The following is a 16,036-nucleotide window of genomic DNA, read 5'->3' on the forward strand; positions in this document are numbered from 1 at the left end:
AAAAATTTTTGTCAGTACAGTTGTCCGAAAATACAATACAAATACACTACAACACATGACATCACTTCCGATTTTTTTTTTTCTAATTTTCGTGACTTTAGAAACCTATTCAATCTCGACTTGCAACTAGTAAGTGAAAAAAGATCGTCCGATTTTCGGATCGTGTGTACGGGGCATTGCTTTGCAGTATTTCTTCATACCTACCTAAAACTTTTGCACAGTACTGTATATGATATCTCTTTATCTTGTAACGTGTATGCTATACATAAGGTTGCACTTCTCTCAGGTTGCTTTATCCCACCACGAATATATCAGGGAAGAATTCAAACACAGCCCATAAATCACAACTAGAGGGCGACAGAACCGAGTACAAACCCTGAACAAGGAATGCCTTAGTTCAACTGTTCCCATAGCAACAACACACCCAACATGGCAAACGAGTTTCCACCGAGCTGCCCCTCCTTCGTTCATCTCATTGGAGAGGGCCGCATAGGCCACGCCTTCTTGCCATGGAATGACTCTGCGCCGGTGTTCTGCCACCGGCACATTTCTGCTTCCTGCCTGACGTCACGTAGTTACCGCCAATAGTCTCGTAGCTTCACTCTTTTGCACGCCCACCGACCGCTGTCAGTAGCAGTTCAGGAAGTGTTCGGTGTTGTGTCGTTACCCCTGTGGGCGCTCCGGCCTCTGGTGTGATGGCGGTCAGTCAGCAGTGGGTGTTGGTGGAGATGGTGCAGGCGTTCTATGAGGTGAGTGAGGCGCGGGCGTTGTGCTCGGGTCACACGGGTAAGTAGGCCAGTAGGAGGCACAAGTTATCACATGTCATGTGCCCTGCTATTCCACAGCAGCCCTGCCCTGCTCCTCATTCTGTCCTCTACCAATCCCTCAAATCTTCCTGGTTCGTGTGTTCTCCACAGTATTCCTGTGTCCTGTCTACCCAGCATTACCTGAACTCTATCATACCTATATACGGCCCTGGAATGTCTGCCCATGGACGAACTTGGCCCTTTAAATGATTCTGCTTTTCATTACTGAGTATCTCAGAGTGTGTCTAAAGAGAAAACTCTTCATTCATTTTAGGTACTTTAGCACTTGCTGACCAGGCCTTTTTCTGACACTTGTTGTTTACAAGTAAAACTATTTTTTTTTTTCGCTAGAAAATTACATAGAACCCCCAAACATAAAAAAATAATATGTATATTTTTAAATTTTTTTTTTTTTTTGCTGAGACCCTAGGGAAAAGGCGATTGTGGCAATTTTTTATGGCGCACCATATTTGCGCAGCGGTTTTGTGAACGCAGTTTTTTTTTTTTTTTGGAAAAAAAAACAAACACTTTAATGAATTGAAAAACAAAAAACAATATTTACCCCAGTTTGATTGTAAAATGTGAAAGATGATGTTACGCCAAGTAAATAGATGCCTGATATGTCAGGCTTTCCAATTGTGCAAGCTCGTGGAATGGCAGCAAATTAGGGTCCTTTCACACGGGACGGATTCGAGATGATCCACCCCCGTGAACATCCGCTTGCTCAGCAGGGATCGCTCCGTGGATCCCCGCTGAGCAGGCAGATGACAGGTCCGTACCTGTCACAGTGCCGCTCTCCCCTATGGGGGATCGGATGCGGTCCATCGTCACCCGATCCGATCACGGATGGAAAAGTAGGTTTTTCCTCCGTTACACTTTTTCGGATCGGAGCAGGTCGGATGTCAGCGGACATGTCACTGCTGACATCCGACACTCCATAGAGTGCTGCACAAGCATGCAGGGATGGGTGCGTTATACATTATTTTATTTTTTTTCTTATTTATGTTTTTATTTTTACACTGTCCTTATCTTCTTCTCTTCCCCTTTTTTTTTTTTGGATCACTTTTATTCCAATTTACAAGGCATGTAAACATCCCTTCTAATTGAAATAAGGGTGACAGGTCCTCTTTAACCACTTCTATACCGGGCCTGTTCTGGCACTCCTCTCCATGTAAAAATCATCATATCTTTTTTTTTTTTTGCTAGAAAATTACTCAGAACCCCCAAACGTTATATATGGGTTTTTTTTTTTTTTTTTTTAGCAGAGACCCCAGGGAATAAAATGGCGGTCGTTTATGTCACACGGTATTTGGCCAAAATTTTTTTTTAAAAAGCATTTACTTCCTCCGGCTAACTGGGAATCTCTATGATCAACATGCGACGGCTGATTCTTTCTCAGGTTCGCCTGTCGTACGGGCAAGCCCGGAAAAGCACGGGGGTGGGGGGGTGGGTAGTCCCCGAGTCCCCTCCAACCGCCTGTAAGAACGATCGAGCGGCTGAACTGCCGCTTTGATTGTTCTTACGGTTCACAGAATCGCCGGCAGAAAAGAATGAAATCTCAATGATGCCTACAGCTGCAGGCATCATTCAGATATCCCCACTCAAAGTCAATGGCATCATATGAAGTGATTGGGCTGGAAGTGGTTATGGAGAGATCTGAAAAAGACCCCAAATCTCTTCTTTACCTTTTTAAAAGCAAAAGCTAAAAAATTATCTTATTTAAAAGTTTTTTGCTTTAAAAAAAAAAAAAAAAATTTCACGTGCAGCCCGCACCAGAAGTGACGTCTGGTCCTCCAAGGCCATAGAGTCGATAAAAAGGTATCTACTCTTTGATCGCCTATGGGAGCAGCTGACCGTACCGTCGGATCGTTTCTCGGGCAAGCTGGTGGAAATGGCAAGCCTGAACACCAGCGAACGATGGGAGGGGGGGATGCGCTCGGAATGCTTTCATGAGAAAGTCAGCTGCTGGCACAAAAAAACGGTACCGGGGTTATGGCTGATATCTTCAGCCATAATACATATATATTTCTCACAAAAGGGAGTACACCCCTCACGTTTTTGTAAATATTTTGTATCTTTTCATGTGACAACACTGAAGAAATGACACTTTTCTACAATGTAAAGTAGTGAGTGTACAGCTTGTATAACAGGGTAAATTTGCTGTCCCAACAAAAGTGAGTACACCCCTAAGTGAAAATGTCCAAATTGGGCCCAATTAGCCATTTTCCCTCCCCACCGATGTCTTGTGACTCATTAGTGTTACAAGGTCTCAGGTGTGAATGGGGAGCAGGTGTTAAAGCGGGGGTCCACCCACATGGCCACTTACCTGTCCCAGGGTCCAGCGATGTCGGCAGGCGACGCCGAGAACCCGCTCAGTTCTCGGCAGCTGCCGCCGCCATCCTGGGTGGGGGAATCGGGAAGTAAAGCGTTGCGGCTTCACTTCCCGGTTCCCTACTGTGCATGCGCGAGTTGCGCTGCGTGTCCCAAGTGGTCCCCGCTCTCTCCTGGGAGCTGTGTGTTTCCCAGGAGACAGCGCGGTGGGGACGGGAAGAGGCGTAGACTCCCATGGGAGTCTATGCCGGAAGTGGGTGCAAATACCTGTCTAAGACAGGTATCTGCGCCCCCCTCCCCCCTGAAAGGTGCCAGATGTGACACCGGAGGGGGGGAGGGTTCCAAAAAGCGGAAGTTCCATTTTTGTGTGGAACTCCGCTTTAAATCTCACTCTCATACTGGTCACTGGAAGTTCAACATGGCACCTCATGGCAAAGAACTCTCTGAGGATCTGGAAAAAGAATTGTTGCTCTACATAAAGATGGCCTAGGCTATAAAAAGATTGAGGAGACCCTGAAACTGAGCTGCAGCATGGTGGCAAAGACCATACAGCGGTTTAACAGGACAGGTTCTACTCAGAACAGGCCTCGCCATGGTCGACCAAAGAAGTTGAGTGCACGTGCTCAGCGTCATATCCAGAGGTTGTCTTTGGGAAATAGATGTATGAGTGCTGCCAGCATTGTTGCAGAGGTTGAAGGGGTGGGGAGTCAGCCTGTCAGTGCTCAGACCATACACTGCACACTGCATCAAACTGGTCTGCATGGCTGTTGTCCCAGAAGGAAGCCTCTTCTAAAGATGATGCACAAGAAAGCCTGCAAACAGTTTGCTGAAGACAAGCCGACTAAGGACATGGATTACTGGAACTATGTCCTGTGGTCTGATGAGACCAAGATAAGCTTATTTGGTACAGATGGTGTCAAGCGTGTGTGGGGGCAACCAGGTGAGGAGTACAAAGACAAGTGTCTTGCCTACAGTCAAGCATGGTAGTGGGAGTGTCATGGTCTGGGGCTGCATGAGTACTGCTGGCACTGGGGAGCTACAGGTCATCGAGGGAACCATGAATGCCAACATGTACTGTGACATACTGAAGTAGAGCATGATCCCCTCCCTTCACAGACCTGGCCGCAGGGCAGTATTCCAACATGATAACGACCCCAAACACACCTCCAAGACGACCACTGCCTTGCTAAAGAAGCTGCGGGTAAAGGTGATGGACTGGCCAAGCATGTCTCCAGACCTAAACCCATCTGTGGGGCATCCTCAAACGGAAGGTGAAGGAGCGCAAGGTCTTTAACATCCAGCAGCACCGTGATGTCGTCATGGAGGAGTGGAAGAGGACTCCGGTGGCAACCTGTGAAGCTCTGGTGAACTCCATGCCCAAGAGGGTTAAGGCAGTGCTGGAAAATAATGGTGGCCACACAGAATATTGACACTTTGGGCCATTTTGGACATTTTCACTTAGGGGTGTACTTACTTTTGTTGCCAGCGGTTTAGACATTAATGGCTGTGTGTTGAGTTATTTTGAGGGGACAGCAAATTTACACTGTGATACAAGCTGTACACTCACTACTTTACATTGTAGCAAAGTGTAATTTCTTCGGTGTTGTCACATGAAAAGATATAATAAAATATTTACGAAAATGTGAGAGGTGTACTCACTTTTGTGAGATACTGTACGTATTGCGGTCGGCATGTGATGATATTAAGGTGTTTGTAAAGGAAAAGTGTGTTTAAGAAAAAAAAAAAAAGTAAGGCTTAATGTACACGGGACGTTTTAAAACCTCTCTTGTATGATTTAACTTGACAGCTAGTAACCGACATTAAAAAATGTCTAGCCGCACTTGTATTTAGAAGCGTTTTTAAACTTTTATTTTTTTTTGCAAATAGTCAAAAATGAAAAACGCATATAAACGAAATGTGGCTAAATGCGAGTTACCGCGTTTACACTCTTTTCAAGACATTTGCACAAGCTCCTTCGGCTGCGTCTCAGCCAATGAGAAGGGAGAGAACCAGGAGAGCCGCTGCTCTCGTGCACATCGCTGGATCGAGATCAGAGTCAGGTAGGTATTAAGGTGGGGGGGCTGAGGGGGCGCTTCACACGGAAGGTTTTTTTACCTTCATGCATAAAATTTTTTTACCTTCATGCAGAATGTATGAAGGTAAAAATCTTTCAAATTTTCTGTTTAAAAAAAAAAAAAATAAATAATCTTTCAGCCTTTACAGCCACTTTGAATTCCAAAAACAAATGTCATGTATTGCAGCTTACCGGTATGTAGATGTGGTGGCTGCATTGGTTTTCTTTTTTCCTTTATTCTTACTTGGTGATTTGGCCACTAACACACTTCCGGTCTCTCCACTCTACTGGAGGAGCAATGTAGATCCCTTTTGGACAGCAGCATTGTCGGTATGGGGGAGGAGAGTGTTAAGCAACCCATACATTAGTCAGTTTTTTTGTTCAACTGTTTGAACGGAAAAAAAAAAAAAATGACTTGATGCCCCCATCCGCACATTTGAAGCAGATGGGTGAATCATGCCTGCAGAGCTATTGTATTCTGACAGCAGGGAAACCAGCATACATTGATTGAGTTCAAATTTTCCAACGGGGCAGTTGTACAGAAGTCTATCAATAGATTGAATTCTGTACAACTTCCTGGCCCATGCATGGATTGAAATTCAGCCAGTCCCCACTCAACAAACCAAATTTCAATCCATGTATGGCTGGATTTAGACTAGCAGATTTAGCTGTACTATTGTATTCTGACAGAGGGGAATCTTCCGCTGTCAGAATACACTGATTGGCTATAGAACTGATCAAATGAAAATTTCTCAGCAGTTCTGTTCGAGAGGAACCAATCAATAAATCAACTTCCCTCAAACTGGAACAGCCATGGATGGATCACAATTCAGCTGGTCCCTGCTGAACCAACCAAACTGCGATCCAGGCCAGCTTTAGATGAACTTGAATAACAAATGGAATCTGAACTCCAACGGTCAATGAAAACAACCGCAGCCCAGAAGAAGATGCTGGCACCAGCAGGGGATGTTGGACTGTTGAAGAAAAGTTAAGTATTGGGGACTTTAGTTTCATTTATAAAACAGAACTAAAAGCAGCTACACTCGCCTTTCATCAAACAGTCCTGTCTCTTGCCAGCATCTTTTTCTGTTTGCCGGTTTTCAGCCATCTTCATTGGCCAGCACGGGATGACGTCGCGCCTGCGCAGGAGGCCATCATTTTAGCACTTGGGTTGGGCCGACCACTGTAAGCTGAGCTGTGCATGTACAGCTCAGTTTACATGATGAGGAATGCTGAGAGCAGGCAGGTAGCTGAAACTTATTGCAGAAGAGACCTTACAGGTCTCTTCTGCAATTTAAAAAAACCCTGCCTGCTCACAGTCAATAACCATATAAAATGTTCATGTTCAATTTCCTTTAGATTTACCTTCAGCTATATAGTGCAAGGGCCTGCATACAAATTGAAAGTGTTTAGGTTTGACCCTGTTATTATATGGTTTTGGTAAATCTAAAAGAAAATGGTATAATTTATGGCCAGCCTTAGTCTGTTAAAGGAAGCTGAGAAAACACAGACTCACTAACTGGATCGCTGGATAAAAATGAGTGGGGGGGGGGGGGGGGAGAAAACTAGTACGACCACCACATCTAAGCATTGGTATGCAGAATTTTATATTACAGTTTTGTTTTTGTGTTTAATACATTTGGTTTTTTTTTTGTTTTTTTCCAACCCCTGTGGGATGTGTGGGTTTTTTTTTTTTTTTTTTTTGACATCTGTGCCCCATTCAAGAGATTTAGCTTCACTTCCTGCTCTGTAGACATAACAGGAATGGAGAAGATATCTCTCTGGATGGAGATATTATCCATCTAATCCCACGTTCACACTGAGGGCAGGTTTGACATCGTCTGAGTTCAGGTGAACTCGCACGATTTCAAACTGGCATTTCAGTGTGAGTTCGGGTACGATTTGACAGACATCTATGCGGGTTCATGCACAGATGTCTATTTAAAATCGCCCCCGAAGTCACCAAAAGTAGTGCAGAAACTACTTTTGGGAATCGGTGCAGTGCCGCAAAGTCACGAATCGGATGGTGCCATTGCTCCTAATAGTCTGTAATTTGGAATGCGTTTTGACAAATCCTCACGATGTGAATGTGGGCTTAAAGTAGAATTCCATGTTTAGTATCACTTTAAATAGTTGTATGGCTAAGTTGTCCCAAAAAACAAATTTTTTTTTTTTTGGTAACTTTTCATTACATTGTATAGTTTGGGTAAATCAAAGGTGTGCAGATGATGTCATGATCTCCACCTTGGCCAATCAGAGAAAGCCTTGTATTTATTGATAAATATACAACACTTCTCCTGACTGGGGAAGAGGCACTCTGCTTTTTTTTTTTTTTTTTTTAAACCACCCCTTCCTCCCCTGCATCCCTTTTAACTGGCCTTGTATGCCCGGTGGACATTAAGGTCTACCTAATCAAGCAACAGCTGTAATTGGCTGTCAAAGTGATCACATGATCAGGAGCCAGTACAGACTGAGAGATGCTTTTCTGCTGTGAGCGCTCTCAGCACAGTAACCTCTGCAGCCCATAGACCCCTGTGTGCGGCATGTGTTGTGGATGTTAAAGCCACATCGTTCTGTAATGGATATATTTAGTTTGGGCCAGCTTGGCCCAAATGAACTATTTATAGTGTAAAAGTTAAAGCTGGAATTCTACTTTAACCACTTCCCATCCAGGCCAATTCTTACATTTCTCTCCTACATGTACAATTCATATTTTTTTTGCTAGAAAATTACATAGCACCCCCAAGCATTATATATGTTTTTTTTAGCAAAGACCCTAGAGAATACAATGGCGGTTGTTGCAACCTTTTATCTCGCATGGTATTTGCGCAGCAATTTTTCATACACGTTTTCTTTTTTTTGGGAAAGAAACTGAAGCTTTAAAAAAAAAAAAAAAAAAAAAAAACATTAAAGTTAGCCCAATTTTTTTGCATAATGTGAAAGATGAAGTTACGCCGAGTAAATAGATACCTAACATGTCATGCTTCAAAATTGCACACGCTCCTGGAATGGCGCCAAACTTCGGTACTTAAAAATCCCCATAAGCGACATTTTAAAAAAATTTTACTGGTTACATGTTTTGAGTTACAGAGGAGTTCTAGGGCTTGAATAGTTGCTCTCACTCTAACGTTCGTGGCGTTACCTCATGTGTGGTTTGAATACAGTTTTCATATGTGGGCGGGACTTATTTATGCGTTCGCTTCTGCATGTAATTTTCTTTTCTTATTTTTAGTTTGACACTTTTTTTTAAAGTTTGATCACTTTTATTTCTATTACAAGGAATGGAAGCATCCCTTGTAATAGGAATATGGAATGACAGGTCCTCTTTACAGTGAGATATGGGGTCAATAAGACCCCATATCTCACCTCTAGGTTTGGAAGCCTGAAATCACAAAAATTAAAACTTATCTCGGCTTTCCAGCCGAGGCGGCATCATTCGTTTGAATGCAGAGGCCGGGTGTGATGTCATAACATTGCACCTGGCCTCCGAACTATCATAGAGACTCCAGCGACCATCTGGTCGCCAGAAATATCTATGGTTTCCCTCTGGAGGCTGGCGGATCCGTCGTCCGACTCACCGATGGAAGGGGTGTGTCGGTAGAAGCACCGTTGGGAGAGGGGTAGTCCCCTCTCGCCGCCCGTAAGAACGATTAAGCGGTGTAACAGCTGCTCCAATCATTCTTATGGTGTAGGGAATCGCCAGTTGAAAAAGCCGATATCTGAATGATGCCTGTAGCTGCGGGCATCATTCAGATATACCCACACAAAATCAAGGACGTCATATGACGTACCTTGGGCGGGAAGAGGTTAAATAGACCTTACACTGTACAATCTAATTTTGATCCTTTAGATCAGGGATATGCAATTAGCGGACCTCCAGCTGTTGCAGAACTAAAAGTCCCATGAGGCATAGCAAGAATCTGACAGCCACTAGCATGACACCCAGAGGCAGAGGCATGATGGGACTTGTAGTTTTGCAACAGCTGGAGGTCCGCTAATTGCATATCCCTGCTTTAGATTTACTGTCAGCTGTATAAGAGGACAAATGTGTTTTTATCCGGTCTGGGAGGCTCTTGCATTAAATGCTTGATGGTAGAACTAAAGGAGATAGCACAATTCATTTGTATAGTGTATGGTCGCCTTAAAGAGACTTGCACACTATATGTCCTGATTGTACAATTTCCTTTAGATCTACCATCAACTATGTTGTGCAAGGGCCTGCCTGATTTGGATACAAATCATATTGATAGTTTAGGTTTGTTCTTGTAATGGCTTTGTCACACCAGTGAATCACACTTCTCAAACAGCCACTAGTGTGTGCTTGGAGAGGCATTCTCATTGTGCTGCTGCAGACAAATTGCATTTTTTGCTTTTTCACAGAACTTTGTTGAAATGTTGAAAGTACACTGTGATGTGAGGCGGCACCATACGAAACAAAGCATTTTGCCTTGCCTATGCGTTAGGGTTATGCTGGAAATAGCTGCCAGCGTAAGCCCAACATGTTTAGCATGAACAGGCCCTGATGGAGACTGTTCAATCAGATTGTATAGTTTATGACCAGCTTTAGTTGTCAAAACAGTTGTTCTCACTGGATTATTTTCCTGTTGTAATGCTTACAATTTTAGTAATTTTCCTTCTCTTTCAGGTCTGGTAGCAATGGTCATCAAGACCAAGAGGGGAAATCTCCTAAGCTAGAGCACAATTAAAACCCAACAGATATTCAAACCCTTCCCTATTTCACCAAGAGTAAAAAAAAAAAAAAAAAATGCTTTGGCTTTAGATGCTTTTTAAAGGAACCCTGTCATTACCAAGCATCATTTTGAACAGGTATACCTGGAAAGGGAGGAAGTTAAGACTTCCCTTTACCGCTGCCAGGAGTCTTGATCTCCTGTGACTCCCTGTTTCACTCAGTAGTTCCTTCTGCTGACCGCCACATCTCTAGTGTGTTTGATAGTGGTATGGTGGTCAAAGGGAGGAACCACTGAGTGCAGCAGGGTACACAGGAGATTAAAGTGGTGTTCCAGCCGAAATGATACTTTTTAAATAAAAATACCCCTATAATACACAAGCTTAATGTATTCTAGTAAAGTTAGTCTGTAAACTAGGGTCTGTTTTGTTAGTTTATAGCAGTAGTTTGTTATTTTATAAACTTACAGCAGGCTGTGGCCATCTTAAGTGTGGGCATCTGAAGCCAGGCTGTATTTATTCCTGGATCTCATCCTTGCAGATCTCGCACATGCTCAGTGCAGCACAACCAACAAGCTGTTTGCAAGCTGGTGGTAAGTAGACTTTGGCTTTTTCCTGGGCATTCCCCAGACTTTGTTGGTACCTGTTTTAGCCTCCCAATGCTGTTTACTGCGATAGCCAGCTATAAATGAGAGTGGTGGCAAGCTTTTGTTATCAGTGCAGCACAAGCAGTGTAATAGGTTTCAGGTCAGGTTTCCATAGCAACAGCAGTGTCAGAGGAAGTTGCCGCCCCTTCCCAGAAGGCATTGCAAACAGGAAATGATGCGATGGGCCACGGCCAGGGAGGAGGAAGTGAAAAATGAATACAGCAGATATACAGTAGGTGCTGAGAAAAAAAATAAAAAAATATCCAATTCGTTTACAGTGCACAGTTTAGTGAGGGATGCTGAAGAGTTGTAAAAGTGGGTGGAACTCCACGTTAATACTCCTGTGGACTTCTGTAGAGGTTCTCTTGTGAACAGAGCAGCATTTTTGGTAGTGGGAAAGGTAAGTATTGTGCACAGCTCCTACTCCCTGCTGATTTAAGGTTTCTAGTGCTGACTCAGCAGAGGGGGGTTGGGGGGCCTTCGGGCTGGCAGGGTCAGGCTTTTCTACTCCACCTGTAGCTTTTTGCAAATCTTTTGTGTATGCATCTGGAATGTATTTAGTAGATTTAAAGTGACACTGTCATGAGGGAAGCACAATGGCTGCCATTGCTAGCCGCCTGAATAAAGTGTCGTCTAATAACTGACTTAAGAACCCTTTTAGCCACTCTCCTAGATCAAGCATGCTGTAAAATTTGTGTTAGAAAAGTATATCTATACTTGTCAGGAACAAAGACAAAACTTCAGAATGACAGCCAGGGAAGTGGCATTCTCAAAAGTGAGATTAGCAGTGGGAGCACCCATGATCTTCACGTGACAGTCCCTGAAACTAAAAGTTACATTGGGTATTAAAACCTAAGCCCCGGTTCACACAGGGGCGACTTCTCAGGCGACTTAGCCGCCTGACAAGTCGCGTCCCGTTCTGTACTACGGAACCGTTCTAATAGCAGCAACGCAAGTCGCTCCGACTTAGAAAAGGTTCCTGTAGTATTTTTGGGGCGACTTGCATTGACTTCTATACAGAAGTCGTTTTGCAAGTCACCGCTGAAGTCGTGTGCAGGTCGCCTTGGTGAGTCGACCTGCAAGTCGTGTTGCCCCTGTGTGAACCGGCACTAACTCTGGTCACCATCATTTCCATAGTGTACCGTCACAATTTAAACGTTTTAACGTTTTCGTTTTTGGCATATAATACAGCTGTGGCTTCAGGTATCTATGCTTGGCTGCAGGCTCCTTTTGTAAATGACCAAGTAGTTTGGGTTGGATACGCAACACTAGCACTGACTTCGTCGGTCGCATTTGGCAGCGGTACTTCTTGCCTTATGCGCTCTGGGATATAAATTTTGGGGATATTTAGGGTGGGGGACCCCAGAAGGGGCAGGTCGGGGCTGCTGTTTGCAAAACCATTGCACAGAGCAAGTAAGGATGACATGTTTATTATTTAAAAAAAAAAATATTTATATATTTTAGAATCCTTTTTATTGCTATCACTACACTACTGGCAGAATCAACAGTTAGTAAAACCATGGTTTGGGAAAAACAAAGACTGCTGCATTGATGCTATTGAGAGATGCCATCATATACATTTTTTTTTTTTCTTCTCCTTTTATTTATTTTGCCCATAGTTACACTTTTTGTGGCTGGGGTGGTCGGGGTATAGTAAAACTGTAGCTCAATCATCTGCTTTTACTGCCCCCCTGCTCATGCATATAAATGAGGCCTAAATGTTAAATATACATTAGTGTTGTTTTCAAGTTTGCAGGTGTTTGTTTCCTCCTTCACAGCGGAACATACTGCAAAATTTGGTGGTGACATGTAAATAAACTAAAACCCCTTTTTCTTTATTTTCAGGCACCTGCATACCATTTAATACTGGAAGGGATTCTGATCCTGTGGATTATACGACTTATATTTTCTAAGACTTACAAATTGCAGGAAAGGTCTGACCTCACAGAAAAGGTAATTGAGGAACAGGCATAACTTTCACTTTCAATTTTTTTTTTTTTTTTTTTTTTTTAAATTGCGTTTTACAGGTTAACTTTTACAGAGTAAGTACAAACAATCAGTGGCCATGTGCCATACAGTATAGATGATCAACATAAAACCAGAAATGTGTCCTAGGGTTTTTTGTTTTGTTTGTTTTTCCAGAACTGGGAACTGTCCATGGAGCCTTATTTTTATTGTGAGAGCTGTAAGCCAGTCGAGGAACGGGCATACTCAGTCTGTTTGCTTTCTGTGCTCTCTACCAACTTTCTTTGTCATGAAATTGTATTTTTCTTTCCAGGAGAAAGAAGAATTGATTGAAGAGTGGCACCCAGAACCTCTCGTGCCTCCTGTTTCTAAAGATCACCCAGCTCTCAATTATAACATCGTTACTGGGTAACTAACTGCTGCTTTCCTTTAGCTTTGTGTTTTTAAACAGTAGGATTTCCCAAAAACAAGCTGATTGACCAAGGTACAGTGCATCCAGAAAGTATTCACAGGGCGTCACTTTTTCCGCATTTTGTTATGTTACAGCCTTATTCCAAAATAGAATAAATTTATTATTTTCCTCAAAATGCTACAAACCATACCCCATAATGACAACATGAAAGAAGTTTATTTGAAATCTTTGCAGATTTATTAAAAATAAAAAACAAATCACATGTACAGAAGTATTCACAGCCTTTGCCATGACACTCAAAATTGAGCTCAGGTGCATCCTGTTTCCACTGAGCATCCTTGAGATTTTTCTACAACTTAAATGGAGTCCACCTGTGGTAAATTCAGTTGATTGGACACGATTTAGAAAGACACACACCTGTCTATATAAGGTTCCACAGTTAACCAGAGCACAAACCAAGCCATGAAGTCCAAGGAATTGTCTAAAGACATCCAAGACAGGATTGTATCTCAGCACCGATCTGGAGAAGGGTACAGAAAAATTTCTGCAGCATTGAAGGTCCCAATGAGCACAGTGGCCTCCATCGTTCATAAATGGAAGAAGTTTGGAACCACCAGGACGCTTCCTAGAGCAGGCTGCCCATCCAAACTGAGCGATCAGGGGAGAAGGGCCTTAGTCAGGGAGGTGACCAAGAACCTGATGGTCACTCTGACAGAGCTCCAGCATTTCTCTGTGGAGAGAGGAGAACCTTCCAGAAGAACAACCATCTCTGCAGCACTCCACCAATCAGGCCTGTATGGCAGAGTGGCCAGATGGAAACCACTCCTCAGTAAAAGGCACCTGAAGGACTCTCAGACCATGAGAAACAAAATTCTCTGGTCTGATGAAACAATGATTGAACTCTTTGGCCTGAATGGCAAGTGTCATGTCTGGAGGAAACCAGGCAACGCTCATCAACTGGCTAATACCATCCCTCCAGTGAAGCATGGTGGTGGCAGCATCATGCTGTGGGGATATTTTTTAGTGGCAGAAACTGGTAGACTAGTCATGATCGAGGGGAAGATTAATGGAGCAATGTACAGAGACGTCCTTGATGAAAACCTGCGCCAGAGCGCTCAGGACCTCAGACTGGGGTGAAGGTTCATCTTCCAACAGGACAACAACCCTAAGCATACAACCAAGATAACAAAAGAAGTGGCTATGGGACTACTCTGTGAATGTCCTTGAGTGGCCCAGACTTGAACCCGATTGAATATCTCTGACGAGATCTGAAAATGGCTGTGCACTGACGCTCCCTATCCAACTTGATTGGCGCTTGAGAGGGTCCTGCAAAGAAGAATGGGAGAAACTGCCGAAAAATAGGTGTGCCAAGCTTGTAGCATCATACTCAAAAAGACCGGAGGCTGTAATTGGTGCCAAAGGTGCTTCAACAAAGTATTGAGCAAAGGCTGTTGATTCTTACACTATATTACCAAAAGTATTGGGATGCCCGCCTTTACATGCATATGAACTTCCCAGTCTTAGTCCGTAGGGCTCAATATCGAGTTTGCCCACCCTTTGCAGCTGTAACGGCTTCAACTCTTATGGGAAGGCTGTCCACAAGGTTTGGTAGTGTCTATGGGAATGTGTGGTGTGGTTTTTTTTTTTTTTTTTTTTTTTTACTATCTTTCAAGAAATGCATTTGTGAGGTTAGGCACTGATGGCGACGAGAAGGCCTGGCTCACAGCACCCAAGGTGTGCTATCGGGTTGAGGTCAGGACTCTGTGTAGGCCACTCAAGTTCCTTCACCCCAAACTTGCTCATCCATGTCTTTATGGACCTTGTTTGTGCACTTTTGCGCAGTTATGTTGGAATATGAAGGGGCCATCCCCAAACGGTTCCCACAAAGTTGGGAGCATGAAATTGTCCAAGATGTCTTGGTATGCTGAAGCTTTAAAGGGGGGTTCCGGCCCGGGAAAAAAAAAAATTAAAAGTCAGCAACTACAAACACTGTAGCTGCTGACTTTAAATAAGCACATTTACCTGTCCTGGGTGCCCGCGATGTCGGCCGCCCAAGGCCGACCCGTCCCTCAGCTCTCGGGTCCCGGCACTGCCATCCTAACTAAGGGAAACAGGCAGTGGAGCCTTACGGCTTCACTGCCCGTTTCCTACTGCGCATGTGTGAGTCGTGCAGCGCTTTGTGAATGGGACGCGATGTGTTGTGGGACACACACAGTTCCCATAACACACCGTGCCCCATTCCCCAGAAGACAACGCGGAGAGGAGAAGACAGAACATCACCGTGGCGTAGGAAGAGGCAGATTAGGAAGACTGCCTAGCAACAGCCATTTGAGGTGAGTTAAAATGTATTATTATTTTTTTTTTTTTTTTTTTTCCTCCAATTTTTTTAGGGATTTTTGGTGCAAACGTGTTTTTTTTTTTTTTTTTTTTTTTTTTTTTTTTGTGGTGGGCCTCCACTTTTAAGAGTTCCCTTCACTGGAACTAAGGGGCCAAGCCCAACCCTGACCCCTGAAAAAACAACCCCACATCACTTTCCCCCGTCCAACAAATGATTTGGACAGGTGCAAAAAGCAAGGTCCATAAAGACATGGATGAGCGAGTTTGAGGTGGAGAAACTTGACTGGCCTTCACAGAGTCCTGACCTCAACCAGATAGAACGCCATTGGGATGAATTAGAGCAGAGACTGCGAGCCAGGCCTTCTCGTCCACATCGGTGCCTGACCTCACAAATGCACTTCTGAAAGGATGGTCAAACACTCCCATAGACACACTCCTAAACATAGCTGCAAAGGGTGTGCCAACTCAATATTGAACCCTATGGACTAAGGCTGGGATGCCATTAAAGTTCATGTGCCTGTAATGGCAGGCGTCCCAATAGTTTTGAGATCTAATCTGTTTTTTTGCAAAGATTTCAAACGAACTCCTTTTCATGTTGTCATTTCAGGGTATTGTTTGTAGAATTTTGAGGAAAATAATGAATTTAATCCATTTTGGAATAAGGCTGTAACATAACAAAATGTGGAAAATGTGAAGCGCTGTGAATACTTTCCAGATGCACTGTATAGTATCCTTTTTATACAGTCAGTTTTTACATTATAAATTATTTATATTGTGT

The 16,036-nt window shown here is 43.6% G+C and overlaps 1 protein-coding gene across 1 annotated transcript in view; it reads left to right on the forward strand.

Annotated features, from left to right (window-relative positions):
• Positions 1-518: 518 nt before the first annotated feature.
• SPTLC1 (serine palmitoyltransferase long chain base subunit 1) overlaps positions 519-16,036 on the forward strand; it is a 186,507-nt gene continuing 170,989 nt past the window's right edge. The window contains exons 1-3 of the mRNA XM_073632847.1: positions 519-749; positions 12,390-12,497; positions 12,823-12,917. Coding sequence (XP_073488948.1) covers positions 696-749; positions 12,390-12,497; positions 12,823-12,917 — 257 coding nt within the window. The 5' untranslated portion in view covers positions 519-695. The remainder of the gene's footprint in view (positions 750-12,389; positions 12,498-12,822; positions 12,918-16,036) is intronic.

This window comes from Aquarana catesbeiana, linkage group LG01 (genome assembly GCF_042186555.1).
Source record: "Aquarana catesbeiana isolate 2022-GZ linkage group LG01, ASM4218655v1, whole genome shotgun sequence".
Taxonomy (NCBI): domain Eukaryota; kingdom Metazoa; phylum Chordata; class Amphibia; order Anura; family Ranidae; genus Aquarana; species Aquarana catesbeiana.